The sequence below is a fragment of the Canis lupus genome, chromosome 17 (genome assembly GCF_011100685.1).
Source record: "Canis lupus familiaris isolate Mischka breed German Shepherd chromosome 17, alternate assembly UU_Cfam_GSD_1.0, whole genome shotgun sequence".
NCBI classification, from domain to species: Eukaryota; Metazoa; Chordata; class Mammalia; order Carnivora; family Canidae; genus Canis; species Canis lupus.
Window position 1 is genome coordinate 59,710,001 of NC_049238.1, and position 14,113 is coordinate 59,724,113.

Here is a 14,113-nt window from a genome sequence, read left to right on the forward strand (position 1 = left end):
AACTTATTCTGAGGTTAACATTATCCTAATATCAAAACCAGACAAAGAAAAAAAAAAAACCTTACAAAACAATATCTCTCATGAGCACAGATACAAAAATCTTCAGTAAAACATTAGTAAATTGAATCCAACAATGTATAAGATGAATTATACAACACACCAAGTGAGATTTTTTCCAGATATACAGAGCTGATTTCAGTATTTGAAAATTAACTAATGTAAAAAAAAAAAGAAAAAAAAAACAAAACAAACAAACAAAAAAAATTAAATAAAAAAAAAAGAAAATTAATGTAATTGAGCACATCAACAAGCCACTGAAGAAAAAATCACATGATCACATGATCACTAAAACAAAACAAAACAAAAACCAAACAACAAACAAACAAACAAACAAACAAAAAAACCTTTGGCAAACTAGAAATACAGGGGAAAATTTCCTCAACTTGATAAAGAATATTTACAAAAAACATACAGCTAGTATCATAATTAGTGGTAAGAAACTAGAAGTTTTCCACCCAAATCAGAAACAAGGTGTCTCCTCTCACTACTCCTTTTAAACCTTGTATTGGAAGTCCCAGATAATGCAATAAGACACACACACACACACACACACACACACACAAAGGAACTATAAGGTTTACAGATTGGAAAGGAAGAAATAAAACCATCTTCGTTTGCAAATGACACAACTGTCTACATAGAAAATCTGAAAGGATTGACAAAAAACTGCAACTAGAAAGTGATTAAAGTCATGTTGCAGAATACAAGGTTACTGTACAAAAATCAGTTGCTTTTCTACATACCAGCAATGGAATTTAAAATTGAAAACAATACCATTTACATTAATCTCTCCCAAATGGCATACGTATGTAAAAATCTAACAAAATATGCACAAGATCTATATAAAGAAAACAAAACTATGATGAAAGGAAATCAAACGGAATTAAATAAATAAATATTTCATGTTGATGGATGGGAAGATTCAATATTATCAAGATGTCAGGTCTTCCCAACTTCATCCGAAGTATCAAAACAATTCCAATAAAAATCCGAGCAAGTTATTTTTATGGATACTGACAAACCAATTCTAAGGTTTATATGGAGAGGCAAAAGAAGCAGAATAACCCAAAAGAAGAAAAAAGTTGAAGGACTGACACTACTGACTTCAAGACTTACTACAAAGCTATCAGTAATCCAGAAAGTGTGATATTGGTGAAAGAATTTAACAAAACCATGGAACAGAATAGACAGCCCATTAAAACATGAAACAGACTCATAAAAATATAGTTGACTGATCTTTGACAAAGGAGCAAAGGCAACACAATGGAGGAAAAAACCATCTTTCAACAAATGATGCTGGCAACCGAACATCCAGATGCAAAAAAAAAAAAAAAAAAAAGAAAGAAAGAAAGAAAAAAAAACACCAAAAAACCAAAAAACCTAGACAAAACTTAGCTCAAAATACATCATAGACCTAAATGTAAAATATATAATATAAACCTCCTAGAAGACAACAAAGCAGAAAGTCTAAATGATCCTGAGTTTAGTGATAACTCTTTAGATACAAATACCAAAAGCACAACCCATAAAAGAAATAATAATCTGGACTTTATTATAATTAAAAACTTCTGCTCTGCAAAAGACATAGTCAAGAGAACAAGAAGACAAATCACAGACATGGAGAAAATATTTGCAAAACACATATCTGATAAAGGACCATTATCAAAAATATACAAAGAACTCCCCAAACTCAACAATTAGAAAATTAATGGGGTGCCTGGGTGGCTCAGTAGGTTAAGATTCTGCCTTCAGCTAGGTCATCATCTCAGGGCCCTGGGATCGAGCCCTGTCTTAGGCTCCCGGCGCAGCAGGGAGTCTGCTTCTCCTTCTCCCTCGGCTCCCCCCCTCCCCCCGACCTGTTCTCTCTCTCTCTCTCTCAAGTAAATAAATAAAATCTTAAAAAAAAGAAAACGAACAATCAATCAAATAATGGGCAAAAGACTTAAGCAGATATCAAATAAGATACACAAATGGCAAATAAGTGTATGAAAAGATGCTCAGAATCATAGGTCATTATGGAATTGCAAATTAAAACAACAATGAGATACCACTACATATTAGAATGATAAAAATCTAGAACATTGATAACACCAAATACTACTGAGGATGTGGAGCAACAGATCCTTTCATTCATTGCTGGTGGGAATGCAGAATGTTACAGCCACTTTGGAACATAATTTTGCCATTTCCTACCATACTAAACATACTCTTACCATACGATCCAGCAATTGTGCTCCTCACTATTTACTCAAATGAGCTGAAAATTTATGTCTGCATAAAAATCTGCATTCAATGCTTATAGCAGCTTTATTCAAAATTGCCAAAATTTGGCAGCAACGAAGATGTCCTTCAGTAGGTGAATTTATAAATAAACTGGTATATCCAGAAATGTAATATTATTGAATACTAAAGAGAAAGGAGCAATCAAACTGAGAAGACATGAAGGAACCTTAAATGTCTATTACTAAATGAGAGAAACTAATCTGAAAAAGCTACAGAGTGTACCATGTACTATTGCAACTATATGACATTCTGGAAAAGGCAAAGTTATGCAGATAGTAAAAAGATCAGTGATTGCCAGGGATTAGAAGGAAAGGAGACATGAGTAGGAACAGCACAGAGCAATGTTTTTTAGATTTTATTTATTTATTTGAGAGAGAAAGAGAGCAAGTGGAGGAGCAGAGGGAGAGGGAGAAGCCGACTCCCCACTGAACAGGGATTCCCAACTCGGGACTCCATCCCAGGATTCTGAGATCATGACTTGAGCTGAAGGCAGTCGCTCAACCAGCTGAGTCACCCAGATGCCCCAGAGCATTTTTTAGGGCAATGAAGAGCCATTCCATATGTTACTATAATGGTGAATACCTATTATATATCATATTTCATATATATATCATATATATAGTATATTTTTGTCAGAAGTACAAAAGAATGTACACCACTAAGAATGAATCCTAATGTAAGCTATGAGTTTTGAGCGATAATGATGTTGATGTCCATTCAATTGAGTGTAACAAATATATCACTCTGGTACAGCATATTGACAGTGGAGTCAGAGGCTATGAATGTGCTGGGACAGGGGATTTATGGAAACTCTTTGTAGTTTCCACTCAATTTTGCTCTGATTTTAAAACTGCTTTAAAAATAAAGTCTTTTGTTTTTTGAGAGTAATCATGTGATTATAGATTTTTAACATGTATTTGACAAAGTGGGTATAGGCTTTGTGAATTAAGAGTTCAAGATTCTAATATCACTTTTGCCAAAGGCTGCCTTTGATCAAGGGACCAGATCTTTGGGACTGAATGTTCTCTGGTCTGAAATGAGGAAATAAGATGAACTGACTCTAAGATTATTTTAGCTCTAACATTCTTCTCTGGGTCAGTGAAATTTAAGTGGTACTTCTTGACAGTGAACCCAATGGAGCATGAGCAGAACTTTTATCACCTTCAGAGCTGTGTTTCAACCCCTAAGCATGTTAGTTATGATTTAGTATGTCAGTAACTGGCATTCACAGGCAAATATACACTGGATTAACTCCATATTATTGTAATACCTTCAAAAAGTTGTAAACAAATAGGCATTAAAAACACTGACAAAAAAAAAAAAAAAACAACACTGACAAATCTAGCCAACAGGTTATTATGTGGCAATTTTGTAAGCTTATTTTAAGAACTGAGCTTATCAAAATTGCCATTCCAGAAACCAGGGACAATCTGACTGCTTGAAATCTCCTGGGGTAACAGGAGATTCTTAGGTGCTTCCATCAATAAAGAAAAGAGACATTATGGCCATGACTGGAAGATTTCCATGAAATCCCAAACATGCAACAAAATGATATATTTGATGATATATGCATTGTTATTCAGAATAAAACAAAATTTCTCTGAATAATACAAAGTAACAGATAACCAAAACACTATAGGCTTTCCTCTAAAGAATTTCCAGGAAGGTCTTATGAGAAAGCTCTGTAATTTAACTACAGAGCCTGGATGAAAACTCTGAAAGCTGCTGTGTGAGCAATGATTTAATTCTGACAATGGAAGTCTAAACAGAGAGTCTCTTACCCACTGTGGGACACAGAGGAGGATCCTGCCTCTTCAGGCTGAGTCTGCTGCTCATCCACTCTCCTCTCAGCAGGTCCCTTCTCTAGTGGCTGCTGCATCCCAGCTTTTAGTTGGAGCATTTTCTCATGAAGAACCCTCTTACTGCCTCCTTTAAAAGGAAAGGTGGAAGAGAAATGTGTCTGGGTCTCCACAATGGCCAAGCTTTCTTCCAAAGCTACCTACAGGAATCAAAACAAAATTATGTTTATAGAGTTGGATTACTAAAGAGGATCTCATAGGAGCAAAAAGGAAGGGGGAGGGAGGACCTACCATGAGGTAAAGGATGAAACCTATAATGTTCCCCTTGAAGAGTTCCTCCTCAGCCATGAGGACTCTGATGACCCATAGGGTTGGAGGAAGGATATAGCAAATAGGGGGAGATGGTGCTTTGAGGAGAATCCAGAGGTATTTTAGGAAAAACAAACAAGCAAACAATGAAATAAACAAATGAAATCAAATAGGCTTTAAAGTGGAGTAAGAGTTGAGTACTTTTTTTTTAAGAGAGAGCATGAGCAGGGGGACAGACAGAGGGAGAGGGAAAGAGGGCAGAGGGATGGGGTGGGGGGAAGAGAGAATCTCAAACAGACTCCATGCAGAGCACAGAGCCCAACATGGGCCTCAGTCTAATGACCTTGAGCTCATGACCTGAGCTGAATTCAAGTCAGTTGCTTAATTGACTGAGCCACCCAGGTGCCCCAAGGGTTGAGTCTGTTTGATTATTATAGTTGAGATAAAGTTTCCTGGGAGTGTCCCCTCAGAAATAAGAAAGCCTTTTTAGCATCCACAAGTAGTCATGAAGGCAGAAACAAAGTTTGAGATGCCAGAGCTCAAATCCAAAGTCACTGGGACATCAACAATAGTGCTACGGGAAGGACTCAGGGTTCCATGTATCAAGTTGTGATCACAGGATTAGAATGTTGGTAGCTACAGCATCTGAGAAAGTCCTGCCTTCTGAGGGCCTGCCTCATGCAATGCAAGGCTGCCTGTTTCTGCCTGGTTGTCTCTATCAATGGAGACCACCTCTCTTACCAGTCAGTTTTAATACCTGAGTACTCTTTTATTGATAACTACCAATCAATTTTTTTTAAAGCAGTCTCTACACTGAGTGTGGGACTCAAACATAACCCTGAGATCAAGAGTCACACACTCTACCAACTGAGTGAGCCTGTCAATTTCTAAAGAAAAATCTAAACACATTCTCCTTGTTCAATCTTGCTTTTGTACAGAAAATATCAAAATAATATTTTCTCAACACTTTCATTTTCTTGAAGGTAGTTGCAATAAAAACAAATTTTCTGACTTTTCCTTCATGAATTTTTTAAAGGCTCTAGTGATTCTTTTTTTAGGGGGGTAGGGGAGAGGCAGGGAGAGAGAGAGAGAGAGAGAGAATCTTAAGCAGGCTCCATAGAGCCTGATGTGGGGTGCAAAATCATGACCCTGAGATTGTGACCCTGAGATCACTATTGCCGGAATCAAGAGTCGGTCACTTAACCAATTTAGCCACCCAGATACCTCAAAGCCTCTAGTGATTCTTGACACCCTACTTCACCCAACTTGTAGATGTTTTTGTATTGCTCAAAAAAAAAAAAAAAAATTCTATCAACATTATACTCTAAGGTCTGTTTTGCGTTACATTCTGGCTCTCCAAATTACCTTCCACTTTATCAAAGTCCTTAAAACACTTTATTTCTTTGAATATGGATACTCAATGTGGTGCTGATTTATAAATCTAATAGATTTCTTTATTCTTTCACTCAGGTCTCAACAGTTGCCAAAAAGCTATTGAAAATGGCCTGTGACAGAGCCGAGTAAAATCCAGCTGATGGAATGGAAGGGATGGATGGCAAGTACAAGCAGCAATTTGGTTACAGCAGCTGAGAGTGTGAAGAGAATCACAAACATAAAACCCTTGTTTCCCACTTCCTAAGCCTCTATTTCACTGGTGTGCTGGTAAGTGTTTAACAAGTACTCTCGGGGATAAAATTCTGATTTGTAGCATTTGCTTATCTCTGTGAAGTAAATACTGTCACCAATGAGACATCACTGAATCGAGTTGGGATATGATAAAGTATTTATACATATATATGATATAGTATTTCCACTATATAAATATAATAGAGGTATCACCTTATGTCCATTAGGATGGTAATTATTTAAAAAACCAAAATGACAAAATAACAAGTGTTATCAGGAGTTTGGAGAAACTGGAATAAATGTGCACTGTTGGGAATGTAAAATGGTGCGGCCCGTATGGAAAACTGTATAGTAGTTCCTCAAAAAATTAAAAATAGAATTACTGTATAATCCAGCAATTCTATTTCTGGGTATATACTCAAAATAATTGAAAGGAGGAGCTCAGAGATATTTGTATACCCATGTTCATAGCAACATTATTTTTGTAACCAACTAACTGTGGCATATTTAAACACAATTTTTAAAAATACAGTACACATAAGTAATTTCAGGAGCATAGATAGTAGGTAAAATGTAAAATAACTAGGAAGTGATGTGTTTTGGGTATTTGTTATTTTGCTTTTGATATAATTTATTTAATTGTAAGTTGAAATACTTTAATTTGTAATAATGACCAATTCCTGTGAATTTGAACTGCCAGCTTTGAGAGCTAGTGCTAGTTGGCTGCAGCATACTACTTACTGACAGATTTTCATCTAGGGTTTAAGAGCCTAAGACTTGGGTGGAATGCCCTGGTTAACTGTTTCCATGGCTCTGCTGTCAGGCTTGGATAGGCCAGTAGTAAAACGTGTTGCTGTGACCATGGCCATCTCCACACATCCTTCAAAAGATTTGGAAGAAGATGAAGAAAGGTAGTCTGGAAAATCTAATTTTGAAAGTTTTTATTGCTGCCTAATGATTCCAGTTACATAAAGTCAGAGCAGGCAGAACTAAGTTGTAGCCACAGAAATCGGAAAAGTGGTAGCGTCTTTGAGGTATTTTGGGAACTTACATGAGTAACTTACAACTCAGGGAACTTCCTGAGTTGATGTTCTATGAAGTTTGGTCTGGCTAACGGTCACAAGGGTGTATACATTTGTTGAGATTAATCAAATTGTACACTTTATATAGGTGCATTGTTTGTAAATTATATCACAATAACATAATGTTAGCATAAAAACAAGACTATATTTTTTAAACTGTTGAAATTACACAAAAATAATTGTTCAACTTTTAGTTTCCTCCTGATACATTTTTTTTTACTTTAATGTATTCTGTAAAATCCAAACAAAAGACTCCAGTATAAATTAGAACTTTCATACTTTCTAGACTATGTTAGTGTTAGAGTAGCCAGTTAGTTTGGTTCTAACAGGATACTGGGAAGCTAGCAAAGAATAAGTGATGAGCAGCTATCAGGAAAGTCAGAGGCCAGTCCTGGCAGCAAGCCACAGAAGCTGGATCAAACCAGACAGGCCCAAGATGGTGGGTGCCATGACAGGAAATCCCTGACCAAATAAGGACAAAAAGGTGAGAAATCCTGCTTCTAAGAAATCAAATCCCCGCCTCAAGTAATGCATATTCCATCCATTAGTAAACTACTGTCAATAAAAGATATAAACCCAACCCCCAGGGGGCATAGGCGCTGCCCTCTCCCTCTTTCTCCTTCCTCTCTCTCCAGCTTACCTGCTCTATCTGGAGAGTGTATTTTTCACTTTAATAAACTTTCCTGCTTGTGTTACTCATCTGCTGTGTTGCATGTCTGTCCTTGAATGCTTTCTTGAGCCAAGACCAAGAACCTTCAGCGACACCTTTGGGATGGGCCCCGGGGTCTCCCCAGTTCACTTGGCAACACTAGAACTTTACTGATAATCATTCCATTTACTGTCCTGCCTTTTGAGTTTTTTTGTCATTCGTTTTATTTCAAAATATTTTAAAATCACACAGACATCATTGTTTTTGCTTCAGACAGTAATAGTTATTTGATTTGCTCACGTAGTTAACATATCCATTGCTCTTCATTCCTCCTTCTATTTCCATGTTTCCCTTGGGATCACTTCTGCCTGAAGAACTACCTTTTGTATTTCCTTTTCTGAATATATTCTGCTTATCTATGAAGAGCTTTTATTTCATCTTCACTTTGAAAGATATTTTATCAGGAATTAAATGTAGATTGAGGGACGCCTGGGTGGCTCAGTGGTTGAGTGTCTTGCCTTTGGCTCAGGGTGTGATCCCTTGATCCTGGGATAGTGTCCCACATTGGGCTCCCTGCATGGAGCCTGCTTCTCCCTCTGCCTCTGTCTCTGCCTCTGTTTCTCATGAGTAAATAAGTAAAAATTTTTTAAAAATGTAGATTGAAAGTTATATATTTTAGCCCTTTAATAATGAATATAACATGAGTTTCTGTTTTCCAGATGTTCCTAGGACTTTTCTGTTTGCCTTTGATTTTCAGCAGTTTTAAATGTGCTTGGATGCAGCTCTGTTGTTTTTAATCTTGTTTGAAATTGATAGAATTTCTTGTACATTTGGCTTGATAGCTTATCAGTTATTTTTTAATTGACCATCACATTTTACAAAACTTATTTTATTTTTTTAAAGATTTTATGTATTTATTTGAGAGAGATAGCGAGAGAGGGCACGAGCGAGGAGGAGAGGGAGAAGCAGAAGGGGGGCCATGGGGCTCACTCCCAGGACCCTGGGACCATGACCTGAGCTGAAAGCAGACACTTAACTGAGCCATCGAGGCTCAGGATTGATTTTAACCCAATTTCCATCTCCTAATGGAAATACAGGTACATTGGCCCTTTAAAAACATGACATATTGGGGATCCCTGGATGGTGCAGTGGTTTGGCACCTGCCTTTGGCCCAGGGTGCCATCCTGGAGACCCGGGTCCAGTCCAGGATTGAGTCCCACATCGGGCTCCCGGTGCATGGAGCCTGCTTCTCCCTCTGCCTGTGTCTCTGCCTCTCTCTCTCTCTCTCTCTCTATGACTATCATAAATAAATAATTAATTAAAAAAATTTTTTAAAAACATGACATATTGATGGGATAAGCCCTAGACGTTATACTATATGTTGGCAAATTGAATTTTTAAAAAATGTAAAACTAAAAATAAAAACCAAAACACATGACATATACTTTTTAAAAACTCTTCTCCCTGAAGTTCCCTTCCTTTTATAAAGCTCTTCATACAACTTTAACTAGATATTTTATACTTCTTATATTTTTTATACTTCTTATATTTAAATTACTAATTCCTTTTCAACTAGGTCTAAACTGCTGTTAAAAAAACTCTATGTTACTTTTTAAAGTTAGTTATCACTTATTTCTGTTCTAGGATTTCCATTTGAGTTTTCAATAGATTCCTAATCTCCAGTGTAAGTTTTCATCTTGTCGTCTATGTCCTTGAACACCTAAAACAAATATTTTAGTGTTCCTATATGATAAGTCCAATACTTCAATCATGTTATAAGTCAGTTTATATTGTTTGCCTTTTTTTGTTTGTTTCCCTCTCTTGCTCTTATTTCTTTATACTCTTGGAAAATGTGTCTGAATGACAGGTCTGATGTGTGAAAAACTATGGAGGGTTTGGATAATGTTATCTCTTGGGAGAGATTATAGAGGAGCAGATCACCTCAATCCATCTCACGATTAAGCTGTTTTGGTTTGTTTGTATTGATTGTGTCAGTCTATATCTGGTTTTGCCAACATTCCTAGGCGGTAGATCTTTAGGGCTGCTGTCTGAGAGAGATACCCTCTCTTTGGAGGGTCCTGAACTTCTATCTCTATTTCTATCTCCTCTGCACCAAGGTACCACTGAAACTGCTGTTTCAGCGTACTCTGCTTGTCTTCCTAGCTTCTTCCCTGCATACAGCTGAATTTGCAAATGCTCCAAGGGTGTGAAAATTAGAAACTGGAAGTTTCAAGTTTCAACCTCCCAGAGTGAAGAGATTCTTCAGGGGGAGATGTCACACCCAACTACATTGCAGACCCAACAGGAAGGGAAAGATCTCACAAGAGTATATATTACTTTACTATCCCTGGAGGAGGAAGATAGGCTTCCTTCTGCCACCCAATTTCTTTCCTCTTTTACTTCATAAAAGACTCTTCTGCTCCTTTGTTGTGGGGGGTGGAGGTGGGGTGGGGTGGAGGGAGTGGGTGGTGGTGGTGTCAATGTTTTTGTTTTTTTTTTTTTTAATTTTTATTTATTTATGATAGTCACAGAGAGAGAGAGAGAGAGAGAGAGAGAGAGGCGGAGACACAGGCAGAGGGAGAAGCAGGCTCCACGCACCGGGAGCCCGACGTGGGATTTGATCCCGGGTCTCCAGGATCGTGCCCTGGGCCAAAGGCAGGCGCTAAACCGCTGCGCCACCCAGGGATCCCAGGTTTTGTTTATAGCTTGCTTGTAGACTGCAATTTTCTGCTATTCTCAACCTTCATTTGTTGGTGAAATAACTGGCAGTTTTATTTTTAGAGTTAGTGAAGGCAAAACCTTTACCACAATCATCCAGCTCATATCACAGTGCACTCTAGGACATTGGCTCCTCAAGTCTTCCCAACCCCCCATCTATGTTTCCCCCCCTTGAATTATTTAAAGTGTTGCTATTTTTTTCTGATTCTTAGTAGCTAGCTGCCTTCTCCTCAACTTCTCAGTCTCTGGTTCCTGTCCAGGCTGATGCCCTGAGGGGAAAAGGCAGAAAATTAGTTTCATTCCAATGAACCTCTCTCTGGTTCTGTCCTAGCTGCACTGGTAGCCTTCCAAAGTCTTCAAACAATTCCTTTAAACCAGATTTTTATCTACTTTTTTTCAGTGTATGTGCTGGTTTGCTACAGATACTCTATCATCACTGAAAGAGGAAATCTACAAATTCTAAGTAAATTAAATATTTCTACTTTGATGTCTTAAAAACAACAAAATAGATTACTGGTACACACTTGGACTTTTCTTACAGTATTTGGGTTAAGTCTGACTAGATATTAAAGGCTCTTCCTAGAAATATGTGTAAAAGAGTGTCTACCATGAGCTGAACAATTGTCATGCCTGTCCTAGATCCAAGGATTTCATGAAGTTGGATCCAGTTCCCTGCTATACTATCTCCACTGTCAGTTAAATCATCATTAAAATTATCAAGTAACCAGTTTTCCTGGTGCTTGTCACTAATACGGAGGAGAAGAGGCCAACCAAACCATTTAACACTCCTCATTTATTCTGGGGAATGCTCAAAGCCAGCAGTAGTGCAGTTAGAAATGGAAACAAAAGTCTTAATTATAATGCTACTAACAGCTTTCTCAGTGCCTCACTGTGTGACTAGCACAAAGTCCCCCAGTGCTGTATAATTTATCTAGTCCACATAACAACCCTGAAATAAATGAGAACACCTGCACACTGAAAGGCTGAGCTGACTTTGCAAGGGCCCCAGCCCTGGGATGGTGAGAGCCAACACTCAGAGCCAGGCAGTTTGCCTGCAGAGCCCTTGGGCTTGTCCATCATGCCAGTGTTGAAATTTGGATATTTATTTCTGTTTTAGTTTGTTTGTACTGATTATTATTTCACCAAGATTTGCATTCCCTCCTTGCTCAAGTTCCATGATTTTGAAGAGAAAAAGAAGATTAAAAGTAAGGCCTACAAAACACTGAATTAATGCAATAAAAAAGAAGAGGAGAAAGAGCAAACAAAAACAATTTAATCTTCCCCAGAAACAGGCTCTATGGCTCCAGGGATGATGTGATCATATCTGCCAACCAGAAGTGTTTAGGCACCTTGATTTTTCCTATTGGTCTGAACAAGGGAATTCCCTAGAGGGGCACACAGGAAAAAGTGACAGTGGCTTTTGTGTTCAAAGTGTAGAAGGGACAGCTGAGCACCTCCCTTTTGGACTTAGGGCAAGAGGGTGTGCTCCTAGAGTGACAAAGGGGAGGAAGGATGTCCTGTAAAAATAAGCCCAAATCATGTTTTTCAAACATCATGAAATAGCACTTTCATATTTGGCCATATCTATGTTCCTTTACCATTGATAACTTAATGTTTTCTTACCTTGATTCACTTTTTATTTATGAAAGATTATTTTTAAAATTTTGTCACTACCATAACTGAAATGAATGGAATGAATAAACTGTCTTAAGCAGGATGTAATTGAAAAAATAAAAGAGAAAGGAAACAGAGAAAGGAAAATAAAGAGAAAGGAAACAGAACAGTGTTGTTCTAGTAAAATAACATGAAAAAATTTTAAATACAAGTTAAGTTGTAATATAATTGGCATAGAGGTGGGAGCCCGACGTGGGACTTGATCCGGATCTCCAGGATCAGGATTTATTATTAACATTAAAAAACATATTGTAACCGATGACAGAGCAATTGCATTAACAGGACTCTATCCTATAGAAATTCTTCTATAAGGGGCAAAAAATATGGGTACAAGGATGATATCTGATTATCATTAAGATCAAGTTATTTTTAAAAATAACATGTAAAAGGTGAAGTAATGGTACAAAGAAATGCCTTCATCAAAAATAATGCAGAAGATGATAATGCTCATGATTCTGATAGCATTATTGATTGAGCAATTACTAAATCCAGACACACCCTGCAAGATGCTATTACAACAGTTGAAAAATTGAGGTACATAAAGTTTATTACTAACCCAAAGAAACAAGCCTTCCTCCCAGGACAAACGCTCTTGGAAACAGGTTACCTCAAATCAAGCCTCTTTTGTCCCTTGTTTCTAGGAACTTCCGTGTCCTGGCAGGTCTGGGAGGTCATAGGAGCCTGAGAAGGGCCGGGCTATTGAATCACTTGAAGGGAGGCAAGCAAGGTATCTTGCTCTCTGCCAGCGTAAATTCGCGATAACCAAATCGATGTAAAAATGCCCACTTCCTTCCGTCTCTGGGTGGGTTCGAACCACCAACCTTTCGGTTAACAGCCGAACGCGCTAACCGATTGCGCCACAGAGACAAGACGACGCGTGCTTTCTCTTCGTGGTAATAGAGAGTGCTCCCTCACTAAACGCAAACGGCTACCAATCGCTGCTGTGTGTCTGGGCAGGCTCCAAAGCCTTGGAAAACCGGAGAGCTTAGAGTAACAAATCAAGCTGTTTCTCACGTTTGAAACCAGTGCATTGGGTCATTCCGAAATTGGGGCAGCCAAATGGCCTCTCGGCTGGCCTTGCCCCTCACCAACCTCTGAAACCAGAACCTCCGCAGACACTCTGGGCTGCTACCCCACCACTCCTCTAATCCCTAGCCTGAGTGGAGGGGGCCCAAGAAAAGCTGAATGCCCAGGGCACTCAATGAGTGACTTGCTGAATTAATGCGTTTGAGAGTCTGAATATATATATATATATATATTCTAATAAACTCTGGTCCTCCAACTGTACCCACCTCCCAGAAAGCAGCCTGCTAGAGGTCAGCAGATTTGTAGGAAGTCAGGCTTTAAAGCTAAAAAGTAAACTTGTGGAATAATTGGCTCAAAATGGCCAGGATTTGATTAATAATTTACAGCTTCCCTAATTTTTGTCCCCATTGCAATTTAGGACCAACCACAGAAGTCAAATGTGCACCCTAACCAGTCATACAAGATACTCAGCTTCTAGTTACCCACCTACAGCTTTCCCACGCCAACAGCCTCCAAAGAGTGCACACCTTTTTCCGACTATAAAGCTTTCCCACCCCTCCTGCAGTTTTTTCTCTTTTAAAATGCAAGTGACCATGGCTAATGTCCTTGCTCTATCAAGTTCTGTATAGTCCGCTTTTCTCCTTTGCTTGGTCTTCATTTTTTCCCTACACACTGTCGCCTTTAAGCTTTTAATCCTTTGGAACTCTGAGAGCTGAAATAGAAAACTGTTTTTTAAAAGGGGATGTTCTTTTCAAAAGGTCTTATTTTGGTCAATTGATTTCAAAGCCTGCACTATTCCATGGGCTGGGCAACAGAGGGGCTTATGGTATACCATCTGTGTGGTTTAAGGTCCAAGCACAGAATTCAACTGCCGTCCATCTTCAGTA

General features: G+C 38.3%; 1 protein-coding gene and 1 non-coding gene across 2 annotated transcripts in view; both read right to left on the reverse strand.

Annotated features, from left to right (window-relative positions):
• LOC475831 (myomegalin-like) overlaps positions 1–14,113 on the reverse strand; it is a 39,260-nt gene that overhangs the window by 18,075 nt on the left and 7,072 nt on the right. Inside the window, exon 4 of the mRNA XM_038562416.1 lies at positions 4,125–4,342. Within this exon, the coding sequence (XP_038418344.1) occupies positions 4,125–4,342 (218 nt within the window). The remainder of the gene's footprint in view (positions 1–4,124; positions 4,343–14,113) is intronic.
• TRNAN-GUU lies at positions 12,994–13,067 on the reverse strand. Its single transcript has one exon. It is a non-coding gene; the product is annotated as a tRNA-Asn (tRNA).